Genomic DNA, 20,980 nt, shown 5'->3' on the forward strand with positions numbered 1-20,980 from the left:
ACTTAAACAGTAATATTCTCTCATCTATTCTCATTTTCAAAATATTTTTGAATTTAATGCTTTGAAACTTTTACTTTCAGAATTTATTCCTTGCATTTTTAGCTCAGGGATAAAGGAAGATAGGATCTCTACCATCAATATTTTATTATCCACACTGAAAACAAAGGTACGTGCTTGGTGATCAGTGTTTCTGTTGTCTGTTTTCCCTTGAGCGTGGAGATATTCTCCGGTGTTTACAGTTACTGTAGAGCTACAACATCTTACGTTATGTAGACTGTTGTATAGGTTGAGTGGGAAATTCTTCCCTAAGCAGAAACTTGTTCTTGTTGATGAGCATATCCCAAGACTAGAAGGTTAAGGAATAGCTGAAGCAGCCAGTTATGTCCAGACGTGGCTGCTGTTTTCTTACAGCAGCAGAAAAGCTGATGGTCAACATTTCACAGCAACCCAAAGTGGTCATCGTGGGCTGTCAGTTATAAATAATACTTCATTCACATATCTAGCAAGAGGTTGTTTTGTGTTATGTTCCATATTCTGCCTTTTGCAAGCGTCTCATCCATATTTTAAAACTTGCTAAAAGGATCACTGCCTTTAATACAGAAACACCTTAAATCATCAGTAAGAAAAACTCTGTGACCCTCCCAACATGACAAGTTGTCCGAAGTCCACATGAAAGTGGCTAATAAGCATGAAAGGACTTTATTTTCAAAGTATTTTAAAGTGATTCTCAACTGGGGGCAATTTTGCCTTCTGTGGGACATTTGGCAATCTCTGAAGACATTTTGGGTTGTCACAACTTGGGAGGTACAACTGGTGCCTAGTGAGGAGACAGCAGGGATGCTGCCAAACATCCTGCAATGCCCAGGACGGCCCCCAAAACAGTTACCTGGCCCAAGTGTCAGTAGAGCTGAGGTTGAGAAACCCTAATTTAAAGTAATGCAAATAATGACATACAGATTTTTTTGCCTACTAAAATAGCATTGACTTTTAAAAACAATGGTGTTCAATGCTAGCCAGGATGCTTTGAATCAGATACTTTCTTGAGAAGGAAGTGTTGTATCCCCTGTGGAAGATAACAGTTCTGACAGGATGTGTCAGAGGGTCTTAAATATGTTCATGGACCCTGATGTATGGTTGGTCTGCACTGGGGGAGTTTTATCAGAACCACTAGGGGAGTGTATTTGAAATATATATACCTGGGCCACACCCCTAGGGATTCTGGGGTAGGTTTGGGTGGAGCTGAGAATTTGTGCCACAATTCCACTTGCGGGAACCAGAGTCACATCCAAAGTCAGATGCAGTGAAAACTTTGTTCAAGGATGCTAATCACGGCTTTATGGAGAATAGCCAGACTTTAGAAACAACTAATTGTAAACACCAGGGGAATGGTTAGATAAGTGCTGGTCCACTCGTAGGATAGAATGGTATTTAGCCCCCCAAAATGTTCTACAGGGATTTTTAATGATGTGGAAAAGGATTATGTTTCATAAGTAATCATATATAAATAAAATCTCAGGCAAAAAGTAACGAATACATACACATGTATATTGTGTGGGTGTGGGTGGTGACTGAAATGAAATCTATCAAAATAGTAACTAGGTGTCCTAGGACGGTTGGGAATATTGGTGAATTTCCCTTTTATGTTTTTCCTTTTTTTAAACCAAATTTTCTGCCACTAGCATGCATTATTTTTATAATGATCGGAAAACACTAAGCACCATTTAAAAAATAATTGAATTCCATGAACTTCATTTGTTTTTATTATTGTTTTCAGGTAGTTCACAATAAAAATATCACAAAAACCCAGAAGGTGCGTTTCTTTACGGGGCAGTTATTGAACCACATGGCATCGCTGTACAACTGGAATGGGATTACCGACGTGAACCCAGAGAACGTCAAGGTGCGGACACTTTTTAGTTTTCATTGACCTCGTTGTTGGAATTTGATCCTCAGGGTCGTGAGAGGGAGAATTCTCAACGCTGCACCAGACTTGAAGTCCCCTCATTTGATCTGTTTCTTTTGACTGTGGTTATATGGTTGTATTAACCCTCTGCTAATTGCAATAGGATTTTTTCCCCTAATTTCTTAATCATGCTAATATATATGTATATTTTTTTTCTTTTAGAAAACTATGATTTCCTTGAGCTGAGCCATATCTTAGGTTTCCCTGCAGCACTTGCCTGTTAGACCTGCAGGGTCATCCCGGCCCTCTTTTCCTCATCTTGCTTTACCTCTGCCTTACTGTCCTTCCATTCTTTCATGTCCCGTTGTTGGAGTTTCAAGCCTTGTTGCGTGTTTTTTGTCTGTTTGTTTTTAACTTCAGGATCCTGAATGCCTAGGAGCCTCATCTACTGACATATGTAACTTGTTTTGTGCTAGTTAACGCATGTGCTAAATTGAAACAGCTGCTCTCACACTGACCCAATGCCAGTATATATTTTAATTTCCCTCAGGGTGTTACTGAACATGGACTTGGCCAGAGTAGTAAAGGCGCGGACTTCCTGTTAACGTTATAGTAACTCACCTCTCAAGAGTCTACTACTTCACCTCCTTTTATCTTGGAGACTTGCCCAGGTCCTCTTGTTTTGAACATGTTTTTGTACGCTCTAGACCAGCAAGCCTCAGAGGCTGCCTAAAAACACTCCCAAATGTGGAATTTTATTCAAATGAACAAGAGAAATGAGATCACTTTAAAGCTTTTAAAAATACAGGTTTAAGCTTGTCCGTCTTCAGAGTATTCTTTTATCTTGATCGGTATATCTTTGGTTGTTGTTTTCATTTATTGTTTGGAATGATACCAAATGTTTAAAATGTTTTCTAACTTGTCATCAGGCAGTTGATATCGTCCTTGTTTTTACTCTAGCTCTTACTCAGATGTATGAGCTTGGGATTTGCATTGAATTTGTAAAAATCTTCATAGGTTTCTGCTGAAGAAGCAGGGAAAACCATGGTACGGGAGCTTATTCATAACTTCCTGATGGATCTTTGCTGTTCACTCAAGCATGGAATTAATTTTTATGATGCATCTTTGGGTACCTTTGGCAGGTAAAGTATGACACTCTTGTGGACCCCAGGGTGTGTGTGTTCCTTAGAAGTCACCACATACGTGAGCGTCCAGTGGAAATGTAGTAGGTTAGAACTAGAACTGTGGACGTTATCTAACTCATTTCAGGGTTGAACAGTTGTAGTCCCAGAGAACTTCTACTCGTTGCTTGTCCTCGGGGGCCGTTCTGAGGGTAGCTCTCTATTAGCACTTAGTTAGGTCATGAGATATTTCACCCAGGGAGATGTTGCAGATGTTTACCTAAAGACAGTGTTCGTCAGCTGGAGCTCAGGAAAGGCGTCTGCCTTCACAGAGAGGGTTGGCCCTGACATGGGCCTCACAGCAGTCCTGACGCAGGTACCATTGTTATGCCAACTTTGCAGAGGAAGAAGGTAGTTCTAGAGAGGTCCAGACCCTTATCCTGGTTAAATGGCAGAGCTTGCGTTGGAATCCAGGAAGTCCAGCTCCAAACTGATACTAAACAGTCCTCCCTCTCCTCGACAGGCTGCCCATGAGTCACGATTTCAAAATTGTTTTTACTTTTTTATTTTGTTTCATATTTCACAATTGTGATAACATTTCATCAGTAAGGAAACGTAAAGTTCAAATCCACTGGTTTTGATGATATTCTTTGAGGCTTTCTTTTTGTAGTCGTATAATACAGGTCCATGTAATTTTTTTTTTAGTAACCAAAACGGCTTACTACTGTTCATCCTATCTGCTTTTTTCCCATTTGACAATAAAAATATTGGCCACGTTTTCTGCTCATTGTAAATGATTTGTTTTTTACTCCTTGTTATTCTATCATCGCATTATATCACAAGGATTTAGGCAGTTTGATTTACTTCTAGTTTCAGCCAGTCAGGAAATCAGGCGATTCCTTCAGAATGGAGTAACGTGGTGGGAATTTTTCTGTCTGCTTATGACTTTGGACATGTTTTGATTCTGAGGTTACTGTGATTTAACTTGTCACATCATTTCTTTCTTCTTTCATCAGTAAGAATGAGCTCATTTTCCTGCCAAAACACAACAGCAGACTTTTATAGTTGAATAGAATATTACACCATGGTTAAAACGCATGCATTGTTCTCCCTTTTTAAAGCATTTTTCCTCCATAACTAGGCCCCTGAAATAGATGATCATTTGATGGACATATTGAATCAACTTGTGGGTATGCATCTGTTTGCGGCAAGCTGTGATTTATGTGAATTTTGAAGCCATGGGCAAAAGACAAGTGTTTGTGCGTAAGGGAAAGGAAGGAGATTTGTTTGTGAATGGTAACAGAAAGCTTTGAGAACACTGAATTCCATCGTTCCCTGTTCCCCAGTAGACATGTGGCCCACTCCTTCATTTTATTCAGGTTCCTTTGCCGACCTCACCACTTCAGGGAGGCCTTCCCCAGCAGCCCTTTCTGAAATAGTCCCTCCACTGTCACGGTGCTTTTTGCCTGGCTTAGGCTTCTGACTGTTCATTTATTTGTTTGCTGATTTATTTATTTGCTTGTTCGTTATCACATTGGTGAGAAGTGGGGAGAACAGGCGCCGGTCTGTTATGGATCTCCAGTCCCTAGGACAGTGCCTGGCACCTAGTAGGTGTTCACTAAAAACTGGTGTTACAGCATAGAGCAAGGATTGGCAAACTTTCTACAAAGGGCCAGATTGTATTTTAGGCTTGGTAGCCTACAGTCTGTTGTGACCACTCAGTTGTGCCACCAAAGCATCCATAGATGTAAATAAGTAAGTTTACCTGTGTCCCAATAAAATTACAGTGATAGGTGCTGAGCCCTACTTTGCCAGTCCCTGGTGTAGGTTAACAGCAGAAAGCTGGGCTTCAATCCTAACTTAGCTCTGAGACCTTCACTGGGTTAGGCCTCCTCTCCGCCTCCATTATCTCGTCTATAAAGTGGGAATAAAAGTAGTGCCTGTCGTAGAGAGGTGGTGGTAATGCCTAGAGCAGTGTCTGGCATGTATCACGCACTACATAAATATTAGTGCTCTCCATTTTATGACGTTGTTGATTAAAGTATGTGTAGTATTTTTAGCACTCTTTGTAGATTTAATATCCTTTTCATTTGACAGCACAAACTATATTCATGACATTTTCATATTAAGAAAGGATGTTTTCATATCCTTTTTTTAAAGGATAGCTTTTCTGATCAAAATTATACTTTCTAATTTGATTTTTAAAAAACTTTTTAAAACTAGATGTAAAGCGTCGTATAGCATTGTAGTTTTACTGAATTTATAAGGGGGATATGAGACACTGGGGACCCTAGAAACCATCACTGTGTCGTGCATGAGGCAGAGTCTGAGGGTTTTCTGGATGTTTTGACTTCCCAGGGTCACGCAGATAGGAAAGGGCGTACTTGCTAAAAAGACTTTGAGGCAGGTGAAGCATTGTTTCCTGGGGCTTTCGCTGTGTGGATCCTGGGGTTTTACTGCCTTCATGCAAGTTTTAGTCTCTGTGGTCTTCCCTGCGTCTTACTTTTTTTTTTTTTTTGAGATGGAGTCTCGCTCTGTTGCCCAGGATGGAAGGCAGTGGCACAGTCATAGGTCACTCCAGCCTCAAACTCCTGGGCTCATCTGCGGCTTTTATTATCTTCTCATACCTTTGAAGATTGTCCACTTTGAGACAACTTTTCAATATTTTTCTACAGTAGATTTTTTTCCCTATCCTAGCTTCTTTCAGCTGCTAAATGAAGATGGAGGAATTTGAAACAAGCTAGAAACAGGGAAGGCAGAAGGCCCGTGCAAGGACCTTGTGCTGTCTTGTCAGATTTGTTGTCAAGAAATAATTTGATGGCACTCTGGACCATGCAGCGACTCATGAGCAGTTCATATAAAAAAAACTTTATTGCCAGGTGTGGTGGTGCGCACCTCTAGTCCCAGCTACTCAGGAGGCTGAGGCAGGAGGATCACTTGAATCCAGGAGTTCAAGGCTGCAGTGAGCTATGGTCACACCACTGCATTCTGGATGACAGAGCAAGACCCTGTCTCTAAATAAAGAAATAATAAAAAATTTTAAAAAGTAAAAGAAGTCCCCCTTTAAAGAGAAAAATGTCTTACCTGCATTTTTTTTACATTTACACTCACATGTGTATTTACATAGTGCTTTTTTTTTTTCAGACAGAGTCTCACTCTGTTGCCCAGGCTGGAGTGCAGTGGTGCAATCTCAGCTCATTGCAGCCTCCATGTCTCAGGTTCAAGCGATTATCCTGCCTCGGCCTCTTGAGTAGCTAGGACTACAGATGGGCACCACCACACCTGGCTAATTTTTTGTGTGTTTTTAGTAGAGACAGGGTTTCACTATGTTGGCCAAGCTGGTCTTGAACTCCTGACCTCAGGTGATCCTCCCGCCTTGGCCTCCCAAAGAGCTGGGATTACAGTCGTGAGTCACTGCAGCCAGCCCTACGTAGTGCTTTTTCATGTGTGGCTGGAGGAGGGACGTCAGTAAAATCTCAAAATGAAGTTTGGGGCTTAGATTCCTCCATGCTGGTGTTGCCCTTTCTTTTCAGTAGCCTTGACTTCTAGCTAGACTGGTAGGTGGCTGAGGTAGAGTGAGAGAGAATGGTTTTCTTCCTTTTCTTTAGAAAGCAAATTGAACTCGAGGGAAGTAGGAAAGAAGAAAGGGAGCAGGACAATCAGACTTTTTCAGTCACTCAGAAGTAGAGGATGGGAGGGGAGCCCTCTGTGGAGAGCTGGAACCCCCAGGCCACAGAACTCCCACTTTATATCTTGGGGAAAATTCTCCAGGCTGTTATTGCTGTGTCCACTGAGGGCAGTTCTGCAGAGCTGCGTCACCATGAGCTCTCAGGGTGCTTTGACCTCTCCCCATGTCTCTTTCTCTAACAGAGGTGGAAACCTGACACTTTTGCACTTCTTGCTGGGTTTGAAAACTGCAGCTGATGATGAGCTGGTGGCTGACCTTGTGGTGAACATCCTCAAAGTGTGCCCGGACTTACTGAACAAATACTTCAAGGAAGTGACGTTTTCCTTTATCCCACGAGCGAAGTCTACTTGGTTAAATAATATCAAACTACTAAACAAGGTAAAAAAACATGGTATTTAAAAGTCTGTTAGCTAGGCTGGGTGTGGTGGCTCACGCCTATAATCCCAGCACTTTGGGAGGCTGAGGCAGGCGGATTACCTGAGGTCAGGTAAGACCAGCCTGGCCAACATGACGAAACCTGCCTCTTACTAAAAATACAAAAATCCACCGAGTGTGGTGGTGTGCGCCTGTAATCCCAGGTACTTGGGAGCCTGAGGCAGGAGAATTGCTTGAACCTAGGAGGCGGAGGTTGCAGTGAGCCAAGATCACGCTACTCTACTCCAGCCTGGGTGACAGAGTGAGACTCCATCTCAGAAAAAAAGAAGTCTGTTAGCTAGATAGGGGGGCATAGGGAGTTGGGAGACTGGCAGACGTTCTGATCTGGTAAACTGTACAATATGAAGTCCTTTCAGGGATAAAAAGGGATATTTTAGATCATAAATTTGATCTTCTATAGCGTTGTGCCTTTCACTGGGCTGAATTTGAAGTTTATTCCTTTAGAATCTTTTGAGCCAATTTATCTTGTTCATCAAGATTTTGCTTAGAGTGAAATCCCAGCGCAGTTAGACTGGGATTGATGAGATGCCTGATTATCTTTTCTCCATCTCGGCTCATAAAAAGCAAAATAAAATGAAATGTCTGATTTGTCGGATAGTTTTTAAAGGTTGCTGCTTCAGTTAGAAAAACTTGAAATAAGCTGTGGAACGTTGGTCTGATGGTTTAAGTGGATGTGCGTTACCTTCCTTTTGATCACGGTGTCAGCATCTGCCCATTTACAAATGGATGTGCCTACTGTTAGTTCTTTGGCAGTAATGCCTGCCTTGTTTGAACTCTCTGTCACTGATTCATGGTTTGCCTAGTGGTAAAATACCTGGGATTGTTTCTTGTGCCTCTGCCTGGGCCTGGCGTTATCTCTAAAACCAGCTTTTATTCTGCTTGAGTGCCTATGGGCACAGTCTCCACATTTACCTTGGGATAAGGAGGATGTACTCCACCCCTCATTTTGGTACAGATAGTCCCGGGGCCAGCACCCTACTGGGAGCTGTGTCTGATGCAGGGGAGGGGTGAGTGTGTGATTTTTGCAGGCCCAGTATTGAGTCCTTACTTGGCTGCTTACTAGCTATGTAGCCTTAGGGAAATTACCTAACCTCACTGAAGTCCAATTTTGTCACCTGTGAATATATTTTTGTTTTAATGTAAAGTGTCCCTATCCCAAAGGGTAGTCAGGAAGCTTTGAGAAAATGGCTTCCTGATATCCCTTCCTGACATCATTTGTCAGGTGCCTGTCAAGTGCAGCCGGAACTGATAAGTAGTAGCATTCGTAGTTCTAGCAGGGATTTATTTGCCATCAGAGGTTTTAAGAGACTCTGCAGACCCCAGGTCAAGTTCTGCTCTCAAGGTCCTTTGTCTGTTAACAGCCAGTCTCCTGACCTCATTTGTCTTTGACAAGTAGATTTGGGGGGTTAATCTTCCACTCTGCCTTGTGGGGAGTCTCGAACCTTTACCGCTATAATTATTTGATTGAATGGCTTCACCTTTGGGTGCCCACAACTAGTCTCAGGTTTGAAACTTACTTCCAGGACCAACTAAATCTCTTTTTTGCTTTTCCTAGATCTATGAGGCTCAGCCGGAGATTTCCCGGGCATTTCAGACCAGAGAGTTTATACCCTTGCCTCGGCTCCTGGCAATGGTGATGGTGACCACTGTGCCCCTGGTGTGCAATAAGAGCATGTTCACCCAAGCATTAAACGTAAGGCCATGTGATTGCCCCACTTCTAGAACTGCCTCCCGCTAAACTCGCTGGCTGCATGATGTGATTATTCTGAGAACCTGCCTGGATGTGGTTTGATTGTGTTTTGTTAGGGAGCCTCTGAGGCTTCCAGGACAGAGGCTGTAGATTTGAGATAACCCATGAGTGACAGGTCCACGCACTTGGGTAAGGACCTTGGAGCAAAGAGACTTTGCTTCTAGGGACACTGGACTTCATGTCCTTGGCCCTGCTCCATCACACAGCGGGGACCCCTGCGTCCCTCCAAGCCTTTTTAGTCCTGCCTGAGGGTGAAAGAATGTCCAAATCAGAAGAAGGAAAGTTCATCATTAAAATCTCATTAGTTTAGAATTTCCAGACATGGTAGGAATGAAATTTGCCGAGCACATTCTTTCTTTTATGGGTTAGGTGAATGGTGTTAAGATGCCTGGTGAACATATACTTTGAAGGCCAGCTGTTTTCAAGCATTTTTGGAGGACATGTTCATGGAAGAAATTGATACTTAAATTTTACATGATTATTTGTTGTAAAGGTCCCCATGTCCCTTCAGAAACCACATTCTGAGGGGTTCACATGTCTTTCACCACAGCATCATGGGCATGGGTGGATGGCTGTGGGTTGTTGGCACACCTGGTTCCTGGGCCCTGCCAGCCGCTCCTAACCCCAAGTTGCATGAGCTACCTGGGGGAGGCCAGGTATTCGGAGGGGTGTCTTTGTCCTTCTAGGCAGGCTGAGTTGTTGTGTGGCTTCAGGAGGAATAGGTTGGCTGTGGTGGGTTGCACAGGCGTGGGTTGGCCCTGTAGGAATGAGCACAGTCACTGTAAAGTGGGGTGGACTCCTGAGACCATGTGGTGAGATTCACCGTTTTTTGATACCCCTCCAGGGTTTGTGCTGAGCATGGGTGATGGGGTGAGGAGTAGAGAGGAGGCCTGTGTGGGAGTAGGCAGAAAGGTCTTGTGTTGTATTTGTCAAATCATCATATGTAAAATTGGCACCCAGCTGGCTTGCCCAACTGTTTTAATTAACGTGGGAGAAATTCGCATTTCTTAAAGAGCTTGCGGGAAAACCAGATTGAAAGGATTAGTTTGATGAACCTCCTTTATTTTTTATTAATTTTTTTTTTCTGTTTTGAGACAGGGTCTCATTTTGTTGCCTAGGCTGGAGTACAGTGGTGTGATCATAGCTCATTGCAGCCTCAAACTCTTGGACTCAAGTGTTCCTCCCACCTCAGCCCCCTGAGTAGCTGGGACTACGGGTGCACACCACCACACCCAGCTGATTTTCTTATTTTTATTTTGTGTATAGACAGGGTTTCACTATGTTGCGCAGGCTGGTTTCAAACTCCTCACGCAGTTTTCCCTCCTCGACCTCCCAAAGTGTTGGGATTACAGGTCTGAGCCACCACACCCAGCCAGATGTGACTCCTCTGTGGGCTGCATTTGCTCTCCCCTCCAAGCTTGTTCCTGGTAGGCTGGGAGAGAAAAGCCTGTCTCCTCCTCCTCTCAGTGTTGTTTCAGGACAAAGGCTTGTGCCCCTAGAGGGGTGTTCTAGCTCCGGCACGGAGTGGCTCCGAGGAAGGAGTCTCAGAGGACACAGCCTCCTCTCACCCTGTTGGCTGTTGCCATGCCCTGCAGGGCCAGGACCAGGGCCCCTGAGCCCAGCCTTGCCTTCCCTCCACAGGTGCCCTTTCCGAGAGCCAAGACTGTTTTTATGTGAGACCTGGTGATGCGAGTGCATCCAGGGGCTGGAGTTAGATGATGTTTGTTTGTTTGTTTTTTATTTCTTATGGTTTTGTCTAAAAAACTTTTAAAGCATACATTTTAGAATCAGGAAGAGAAGCTTTAGCCTATTTTAGAAACAGGAAGTAAGAAAGCATTTGGAAGCAGAGCCCTGGGTTGTTGGTTGATCTTTGTGCTCCCAGCCCCTTGGGTGTGGTGTACTTGTGTGGGGCCTGCCTTTGAAGCGATTGTGAGGCCGGCCATTCTTGGCTTAGGATAGTTCCTGTAGTCCTGATTTAGTGTGCAGTGTACACAGAGTGAAGCCGCAGCTGACTGGAATGCTGGGGCTCTGGGGTGTCTTGGTTATTGAGTTAAAAGTAAACCAGAAAAGCTCTTTGTTTCTACCTCACCGCCAGTCTGCAGTGTCCCGGCCAGGGCTTCTCAGATCTCAGTGTTGGAGGGCTCTCCTGGGAATCATGTGAAATGCAGATTCTGCTTGAGTTGTCTGGGCCGGCGCCTGGGAGGATGAGGCGGGAGGATTGCCTGAGTCCAGGAGCTTGAGGCTGCAGTGGGCTATGATGGCACCATTGCACTCTAGCCTGGGTGACAGAGTGAGACCCTGACTCAAAAAAAAAAAAGAAAACAGTGGCAGAGTGGGTTCTGGTGAGATCTGTTGTTAATGGAGAACATTCACAGTAGCTGAGTAGTTGTCTCAAGGCTTACCAAAGAGCAGATGATAAAAATGAAACTACTGCTGGATGCTACCATTAGTGGTCGTTTCCTGGCAGTTGCTGAGGTCAGACCCAGAGGATCTTAGGAGGGTGAGGTACCCAGGTCGCCTGTTCTCACAGTGTGGAGACCAGTTGTTTCATGCAGCTTCCCCTGTGAGTGACCTGAGGGGCAAATGCCAGCCAAGCCCACACTTAGCAAATCTGTGTCCACCAGTGTATCCTAGAGACACGTGTGCATTTAACTCTTTTTCTTCCCAGTTGGACAGCACCTCAGTGAGGCACACGGCCTTGTCCCTTATTTCTGTCATTTTGAAGAGGGCACTAAAAACTGTTGACCACTGCCTGAATAAAGAGGTGTGGCAGGAATCAGGCGTTTACACAGCTGCGATGATGGAAGAATTCGTGCAGCTCTTCAGAGAAGCCCTGAGCAAGGTAGGCTCCGATCTGAGTTTGGGCTTTCCCTCCAGACCTCACAAGGTGGAAAAGGCCGTTCTGGGAGCTCAAGGGTGGAAGCCAAGTGATGTGTCCTTGGAACCGCAGGGTTGGACGGGCCAGTGGGCAGCGTGGTAGCATGGGTGCTGAGGGCCAGCTGGGAAGACCTGCCACTTGGGATTATAGGCAGTGACGTCACAGAGCACGATCCAGAAGTCCTTGTGCAGAGTAAGAATTTAGACGATACACGTGTTCTCTCGCAGGAGTTCTGGCTCTGGTGGGCACCTCATGTTCAATCAGGAGCCGTGTGATGTTGTTGAGGGGTAGGTTGTATCCTTACCCCTCACCCATGGCTGCAGGCACACACGCACCACACTGTGGCCCAGTGAGAAGGCATGCAGTGGCTCAGGAAGCCCCGCTTGCTTCCTATGGCTGAAGGCCAGGCTTCTGTAAATTGGCCAGCTGCTCTGAGAGCCCCAGTCGCGCAGGGTAGCTTTCCCTGAGCTGCTCCTGCGAAAGTCTTTGTTCCCAGTGCCTTTTGCTCAGGTGAATGAGGCTTAGGTGGTTTGTTTTAAAGATCAGCACTTGCCTGTTCACCAGATCCTTGCTGTGTATAGTTCTAGAAATTATACCACAGAACATAGTCGGGTGCGGTGGCTCACACCTGTAATCGCAGCACTTTGGGAGGCCGAGATGCGTGGATCACCTGAGGTCAGGAGTTCGAGGACTAGCCTGGCCAACATGGTGAAACCCCACTTCTACTAAAAATACAAAAAATTAGCTGGACGCGATGGCGGGTGCCTGTAGTTCCAGCTACTCAGGTGGCTGAGGCACGAGGATCACTTGAACCTGGGAGGTGGAGGTTGCAGTGAGCTGAGGTCACCCCACTGAACTCCAGCCAGGGCAACAGAGTGAGACTCCATCTCAAAAAAAAAAAAAAAAAAAAAAGAGAAAGAAAGAAAGAAAAAGAAAATTATACCGCAGAGCAGAGCTTACAGTGGATATGGGCCTGTTTTTTCACCACTCTTCCGTCTCCTTACACACAGTCCTGTAGACTCGCCCCCCACTCCCTGATTTTTGCATCTTGTTGGTATGTTCAGTTCATTTGTCTCCCTTCGTGGTTGAATACAACTAATATTTTGCTTCTTTTTCCCTTTTAGATTTTGCCAGACCTGAACACTATCGTGTGGGTCTGGCAGTCACTTAAAAAGCAAGAGACCAAACCAGATGACAAGAAAGGGAAGAAAGGGAGCGATGGGCCCCCAGCTGCCTGCGAGGCTCGCCCGTGTGGTAAGGGCTCAGGGGTGAGGGGGACCCTCTGCCTTTTGCATGAGACGGAGCTGGCACTGGCAGCCTAGGATAGCTCCTATCCAGAGAGTCCTGGAGCAGTTCTTGTTTCAAGGCACCTCTGGCTGTGAATGTGTCTGTATCTTTTTTTGCTTAGGGAGAAGAATTGGAAAGGAATCATAGACTGAATTTAGTATCTGTTAGAAATGTGCCCATCTTTATAGAAGTACTGTGTCTCTCTGAAGACCTGAGTGTTGGGTGCCATGTGCTCTGGCCTTTCCAGGGACGGCAATACCGGGGTGCTGTCTCTCACTCTGCAGATAGAACTCAGAGCCTTGTTGTTGGTCAGGCGTTGAGCTTTGTGTCTTATGTCTGTGTCGTATTTCATCCTTACAGCAGCCCTGCAGGGGTAGGCTCTGCTGTGTGTCCCTGTTGCTCAGATGAAGATATGAAAGCACAGGGAGACAGAGTGACCAGAACCTGTCCAAGGTCACAGCAGTGAAATGAGATTTTAACCCAGACCCTCTGAACAGTTGTAACGTTTTTACCACGTTGACTCCTTAGATCCAGGTACTGAGCAATCTGTCTGCAGCCTCAATGTACAGCATGCAGTTGGCTGCAATGTGGTGCCACACCTGGTTCAGCTGCTCAAGGACAAAGAACCAATATGTTTCCTAATTCAAACTGTTTCTTTCTTTCTCTTTGTGTGTGTGTGTGTGTGTGTGCAGATGATGCGGAAACCATTCTTTTGAAAGCTGTTCTGCTCCAGGTCATATGCCTCTACCAGAAGGTGGTCCCCCACGTGGTCATGCAGTACAACTTTGACTTCAGCAAGCTCCTGAAAGGTGGGTTTCAAGGGCTTGCAGACAAGCCACCACTGTTCCTGCCAGTGCAGATGGAGGAAGTGCCAATAAACCAGAGCAGAGCCCTGGAGCCAAGAATTGGGAAGGCTGGTGGACAGTTGACTGCATGCTCCTCCGTCAGCCTGAGAAATTGTACTTGCATCAGTGTTTTTAAATAGCTGGTCTTCCTTAAGTAAATATCAGGTGAACACTTGGTAGCAGTGAGAACAATGGAAGAAGCCAGCCAGCTTCCTAGTGCTGAGCAACCGGCATGAATGGCCCACAAATCCAATCATGTGACATTAACTCTAAAGTCACTTTTCAAGGGAGTGGGGGTGCAGAGGGTATAGCAGAAACAAGCATCCTGCGAAAGGGACGTCCTGTTCATGCAGAGACACTTTTGACATAGTGACCTCATCTTTTACCCCACTGAGTCGGGTTCAAACTTTCAAAAGTAACATAATGCTTGTCTGGTCATGTTTCCTGAATGGTGAAGTTTATCTGATCCACTTTATAATTGGGCCTGTGGGAGAAGACTTGCAAAAATACCATTCTTGGGATTTATATAAGCTATGGAAATACTCCTTTTCAAAAGCTGCAATTCACTTTTTAATCATTTGAAGGTGAATGGTTCTCTTTGCTGTGGAAATATGAAATTTACTAGAATGTGGCCATATAGTATTTAGTAACAAAGGAGAAACCCAGAGCCGGCTAGAGGATGAGGACCCAGTCTCAGGCGCAGGTGGCTGCAGTCTCTGTCCGCAAAATGCTTGCTGTCTGGGGAGCCAGGGAGAACGTTAGCGAGAGCCCACCCTTGGAGGGTACATGGTGGGTGCAGTGATTCCAGCTGTTCAGAGTCAGTGTGGGCTGTGTGGCTTCTTCAGGCAAGTGGGATATGGACTTTTTGTTGAAAGATTTGTACAGACCAGGGCGTGGGGAGACATCAGGCGAGATGTGCTGTGTGAGGGTGAGCACAGGACAGAGAAACGGAACCTTGCATCCACCTTTTTCTTTCTCCATGGTGAGTTCCTTGACCTTCTGGCCAGGGCAGCAATTGCCGGGCACCCACGTCCACGTGACTTTTCTCAGCCTGCCTCTTTTTCACCCGTAGGCATCATCTCCGAGCAGGGCCTTCGAGAGGAGGTGCCTCCCATTCTGCAGCACCACATGCTGAAGGTGGCCCTGGAGCTGCCGGCCAGCAAGTTTCTGTGGTTAAAGGCACAGGTAGGAAGCAGAGCTTCCAGTCTTCTGCCCTAAGCTAACCTGCTGGGCCAGGTGGCCTCTTGGCCTGATAAATTACTAACTGGCTCAGAACCTGATGGGGCAAGACGGAAGAGGTTAAGGGTTCTCATTTTAGAGAGACCCACAGCAGAGGTCCTGATGCATGAACCAGGAGGCCTGGGAACCAGCTTGCTTTTGTAAAATAGGGTGCTTAACATGTCCTTGCTGCGAATACATTGTTGCTGGGTCCAGGGAGTTTCTTGTTTATCTCAACTGTTTTACATTTTTCTCATTTTAAAATAATAAACAAAATAGAATACATTCCTTTTCTTTTACCCTCATCCTGGAAGAATTAAAGACGAGATGAGAATAGATACCAAGTCAGAAGAGGATTGAGGCTGGTGGAAGAATCAGCAGACATTGCCAGCATTTTTTTCTAGGTCGTTAATAGAATATCTTCCAGAACTTTTTGGAGAACATAAATCATAAAGGGAAACTCAGGATGCCACCGAATTTTACCCTGGGCTTAAGCCCAGGATACTGCATCATTTCTATGCAAAGAGGAGAAGGGAACATGATTGAGCAAAATTAAGCGTTGTCTAAGTGTTTCTCATAATCTGAGCTGGTTTATTTTTTAGTGACTTAGATTTTACATGGAACCAATAGTATGGAAATGTATGTTGGCATTTTTACATGCGACATATCCAGGAAGACTTAAGAATGCTGTGCCTTTGGGACTGTGTGTCTCTCCCTTGAGTCCCTGTACTGAGGCTTCCTGGCGTCGTAGCTGAGGATCATTCTTCCTGAGAACTTAACTTGCGTGCTGGGCAGGATACGGGTGCTTCATGTGGCTGCTCGGTTCACGCTACTTAAAGTCAAGGCAGCTGGGCAGAGAGTGTCAGAACCTTCTTCAGGGTCCAGGTTGACCCTGTCACCTAGTATTGGTGACAGTGACCTCACATCTCAGTGGAATGGTAGCAACCAGTGATGCCCGAGCCTGTCACCTCCCTAGGATTGGTGGCAGTGACCTCACACCTCAGTGGAATGGTGGCAACCAGCGATGCCATGAGTGGTGGGTCCAGGATGGGACACAGGCGGTGCTGCCCAGAGCCCTGCTTGCCACCATTCCACTGAGATGAAGATATGAACACATGACTTCAACAAGTACATGGAGGTGAGGTCATTGCCGCCAATCCTAGGGAGGTGACAGGCTCGGGCATCGCTGATTGCCACCATTCCACTGAGATGTGAGGTCATTGCCGCCAATCCTAGGGAGGTGACAGGCTTGGGCATTGCTGGTTGGTTTTTACTCCAGCTCAACTGGGCTCATGGGATCTTGATAATTTAGTTGGAAAGTGACAGAGGCCTCATAATTTGAAAGAACTGGCATGAATTTATATCCTGTGCCCCACCTTATGCTTATAAGATACATCTGGTGGCTTTGCCTAAGCTAACCAGCACTTCACCATGTTCAGGGTTGTTCTCATTGCCAAGGGCTGCAGTGAGACACACGGGCTCAACAGAGTTTGGATTGGGGAATCTGGAGCTCCAAGTACTTGTTGAAGACATGTGTTCAAAGCCCAAAGCCTTTTGAGGAGGATAAATTATGCATAAGCAATCCATTCTGCCAGCACTGACATCCTGATGAGAGTAACAAGGACATGTTTTGACAGACTCAGACAGCCCTGGGGTCCCTCCTGCTCACCATCCACCAGACAGCACAGCATCTGCCTTGGTTTCCAGTAAACAGCCAGGTGCCTTCTCAGTGCTTCAGTTTCCACATGTAAAATAGGGTAGCAGCTGTACCCACCTCACAGGGGTGTTGGGAGAATTCAGTGAGTCAGTGTAAGCTGGGCTCCTCGGATGACTCCAGCACAGGAACACGGCTACCTGTGCTTACTCTTGCTACTCTTCCTGCCAAATTGTGGTTAAAATGAGATGAGGTAAGGACCTGGCAGCATACTGTGTGTTCAGCAAGTGATGGCTCCTGTTATGTTTTGTTTTGTTTTTTGTTTTTGGAGATGAAGTCTTACTCTGTTGCCCAGGCTGGAGTGCAGTGGCATCATTTGGACTCACTGCAACCTCTGCCTCCTGGGTTCGAGTGATTCTTCTGCCTCAGCCTCCCAAGTAGCTGGAACTACAGGCATGCGCCACCATGTCTGGCTAATTTTTGTATTTTTAGTAGAGACAGGGTTTCGCCATGTTGGCCAGGCTGGTCTCAAACTCCTGACCTCAGGTGATCTGCCCACTTTGGCCTTCCAGAGTGCTGAGATTACAGGTGTGAGCCACCATGCCTGGCCCCATGGTATGTGTCTAATATATAACTATATGTTAAAATTATATATGTAATTATATATATTAAAAATACATAATATTGTTTAAACTCCAGGAAGGCCCAGATGCAGAAATTATTGGAGGTGAACGATCAGTATTTTACTTACTAATGAAAATGTTCGTGACCAGTAGTCATTTACAACTGAAGTCATCAACCAAACTTCTGATCATGAAGGTGAGCATTTTCTACCGGTTTCTAACTCTGAAAAGCATTTTGTATAGATCTTCCTTATGGTAAGTGTTTAGTTAACAGTTGTTGACTTCAGGAGGTATTGGGATTGTTTTTAGTTTTAAAATAGAAAGTTTTACGGCAGTTGAATTTATTGTGTCTTACACTTAGCCACATTTCTGAGAGGCAGCGTAGTACATTGGAGAAATTTTTTTTTTTTTTTTTTTTTTTTTAGATAGGTCATTTCTAGCTTGTTGTAGGCTCACTAAATACTACATTTTGGCTTCTTGGTGTTTATTAGGCAATGCCTCTTTCCTCTTTCTCAGGCTCCGGCCTTCTCCAGGGCTTTCAGCCTTTTTGCCCAAATCCATCACCCACAGCACATGGGTCATCAAAGGCAGTGGAAAGTAATAGGAATTTATTTCCTTTTCTTTTTTTGTCCTTGATACTCATGTTTCCAGAGCTGTGTCAGGTCTTATGATAGCAGTCATCTACTCATTTCTGCTGTGCAGCAAACAGCTTGGGGGATGCACTATGTTTAGGGTACAGAGGTTTGACCTTCCACTTTTATTTGAAGTGCTGATAACCTTGCTGCACTTACAGCCTTCTTTCTTGAGCCGCTTAAAGAATGTGGCAGGCTAAGTTTCGACCTCCATAGGTTGCCGTTTCCTTCCAGGTAGTGCAGCGGTGAACCTGACCCCAGCTAGATTTTGTGATCACTGACTGCAAACAGATGAAATTGGCAGTCAGGCTTTCCGTCGGTGCGTGCTGTTGCAGGGCTCTGTGCCGTGAGTCCTCTTAGACCCTGAGTTTCCACTGTCAGACCATTTGGGGAAATCATTTCATCACTTCTGCACGTTCAAGTCCTGCCTCATACCAGCTTCTCTTCTGTTGGAAATAGTGAGTCTTGAGGTCTGAGTCTTGAGATCCACGTTAAAGTGATATGATGTGACTGGCTCGTGACCCTGGAGAATTTCACACAGGCTGAGGGTTGAGTAGCTGTGAGGGGTCAAGGTTTACACATTTACCTGGGTCTTTGTAAAAATCCAGAGGTCTTTGGCTCCTAAGTAGCAGCCAAATTTTTTCCCTTCTTTTTATTTAGGAAATGAGGATAAAGGATAAGCAGCCATGAGAGAAGGGATCATATTGTCTTTTTTGTTTGTTTGAGACAGGCTCTCGCTGTGTCGCCCAGACTGCAGTGCACTGGTACAATCACGGTTCACTGCCGTCTTGAGCTTCTGGGCTCAAGTGATCCTCCTACCTCAGCCTCCTGAGTAGCTAGTGCCACATGTGCGTACCACCACTAACCCGGCTCATATTTTAATTACTGTTTTCTGTAGAGACAGTCTCAACTATGTTGCCTGTGCTTATCTCAAGCTCCTGGGCTCAAGCAGTTCTCACACCTCAACCTCCTGAAGTGCTGAGATTACATGCATGAGCCACTAGGCCTGGCCAGATTATATTGTCTTTGAGAGAGCGCAGAATGATTTCTTTGTTTCCCTCAACGATGGGGATATTATTTTGAAAGACTAACTTTCAGAGAAAAATGGGATGAAACTTTCACCCCCTGCATGCTCCTTGGGCGTGTGGTGCTGGAGCACAATGAAACTGCTTGACCTCCCACAGAAAGTGGGTCCTGTAGGCTGGATGTGGTGGCTCATGCCTATAATCCCAACACTTTGGGAGGCCAAGGTAGGCAGATCACTTGAAGCTAGGAGTTTGATACCAACCTGGCCAACTTGGTGAAACTTTGTCTCTGCTAAAAAGTTACAAAAATTAGCTGGATGTGTTGGCGCATGCCTGAAATCCCAGCTACTCGGGAGGCTGAGCAGGAGAGTCGCTTGAACCTGGGAAGCGGAGGTTGCAGTGAGCTGAGATCGTGCTACTGTACTCCAGCCTGGGCGACAGAGTGAGACTCCGTCTCAAAAAAATAAATAAATAAATAAATAAATAAAGTGGGTTCTGTTCTGACTTTTTCACTGGTACCTACTTCCTGGCAGATTCTGCGGGACACGGGGGTGTTTGAGCACACCTGGAAGGAGCTGGAGCTTTGGCTGGAGCATTTGGAGAACACTGTGGAAGAGAACAAAGAGACTGTGATTCAGTTTCTGGAACGCGTAAGCACATATTTCCCACATAAAGGAACATGCTCAGAAATAATTATATTAACTTCTTAGCGTAATCGAGGCATTTTTGATGCACCAGCACCAAAAAGCTTCTTGGCCTGATTTACTTCCTTATTCTTGCTGAGACTTCAGAATCTTAGTTTTAGAATCTGTAAAATAGGTATATATTACAGCATGCTGTTTCATTTCCTTTTGGAAATTTGTTTTTGCATAGGGGAATAGGGGCATACCAAAAGTGATATTAAAAGCAGTGCTATACTAAAAGGAGATTTTTTTTTTTAATTCCACAACAAAAAGTGTAGACCCAACTTCATAGTAAAATTATGCTAATTAAGGATTGAACATATTATGTCACTTCCCTTGATTTTGACCAGTGACATTTTTTGGCTTTTTCATTTACCTGTGACCATCTGAATGCTTTCTACTTGGCTCTTTAATGCCCAGATTTTATTGACATTGGTGGCGAATCCCTATTCATACACAGACAAAGCATCTGACTTTGTCCAGGAAGCAAGCACGCTGCAGGCCACTATGATGAAGCAAGAAGCCGACGACATGAGCATTCCCATCTCCCACATTGACGGTACGTTCTACTCTATCCCTGACGTAGACGGTATGTTGCACTGTATCCCCTACGTTGACTGTATGTTCCACTCTATCCCCCACGTTGACGGTATGTTCCATTTTGTTCTGTGCTGCTCAAAGGTCTGAAGACCCAGCCACAGTGACATGTTAAGAGATTGAGAACAAGAACTGCACTGATGCCCTAGGCCAAGTGCACACAGTCCCTTTGCAGCAGAGACCAGCCTGTTTTGGAAATGAAGTCTCCTTATGTGCTCATGTAATAGGAAACACTTGCTGTTTTATTTGTGTAGTATTTACTGTGTGCCAGGTAGAGTTTTAAGCTCTTTATAAGTCCTAACTCATGAAAATCTCATAAGCAACCCCAAGAGAAAAGGATATTATTGTTCTCTTCATTTTATATAGAGATCAGACAGCTGGGGCACAGAGAGGTTTAGTATAATAACTTGCTCAAGCTCATACAGCTACTACATAGCAAAGTCAGGATTTGAACCCAGGCACTCTGGCTCTGGCCTGTGCTTTAACCCTCACACTATTTTGCCTCTCAGATTTTGGCTTGTTTGCCTGACTATCTGGGTTAAAGTTCCTGGGCTTCTTGTGTCACTTGAGGAAACTTCAATCTTTTGTCACCTCAGCTGAATATCCTGCATTTTATCAGACAAAGATATGAAAGATTTCAT

General features: G+C 45.1%; 1 protein-coding gene across 1 annotated transcript in view; it reads left to right on the forward strand.

The window, feature by feature from the left end:
- The window catches only part of URB1 (URB1 ribosome biogenesis homolog), a 79,908-nt gene that overhangs the window by 17,813 nt on the left and 41,115 nt on the right, over nt 1–20,980 (forward strand). Inside the window, exons 6-17 of the mRNA XM_023190399.2 lie at nt 81–166; nt 1,775–1,900; nt 2,921–3,045; nt 6,895–7,090; nt 8,703–8,840; nt 11,566–11,739; nt 12,900–13,029; nt 13,755–13,871; nt 14,980–15,092; nt 17,479–17,598; nt 19,593–19,709; nt 20,163–20,301. Coding sequence (XP_023046167.2) covers nt 81–166; nt 1,775–1,900; nt 2,921–3,045; nt 6,895–7,090; nt 8,703–8,840; nt 11,566–11,739; nt 12,900–13,029; nt 13,755–13,871; nt 14,980–15,092; nt 17,479–17,598; nt 19,593–19,709; nt 20,163–20,301 — 1,581 coding nt within the window. The remainder of the gene's footprint in view (nt 1–80; nt 167–1,774; nt 1,901–2,920; nt 3,046–6,894; nt 7,091–8,702; nt 8,841–11,565; nt 11,740–12,899; nt 13,030–13,754; nt 13,872–14,979; nt 15,093–17,478; nt 17,599–19,592; nt 19,710–20,162; nt 20,302–20,980) is intronic.

This window comes from Piliocolobus tephrosceles, chromosome 19 (genome assembly GCF_002776525.5).
Source record: "Piliocolobus tephrosceles isolate RC106 chromosome 19, ASM277652v3, whole genome shotgun sequence".
In the NCBI taxonomy this organism is placed as follows: Eukaryota; Metazoa; Chordata; class Mammalia; order Primates; family Cercopithecidae; genus Piliocolobus; species Piliocolobus tephrosceles.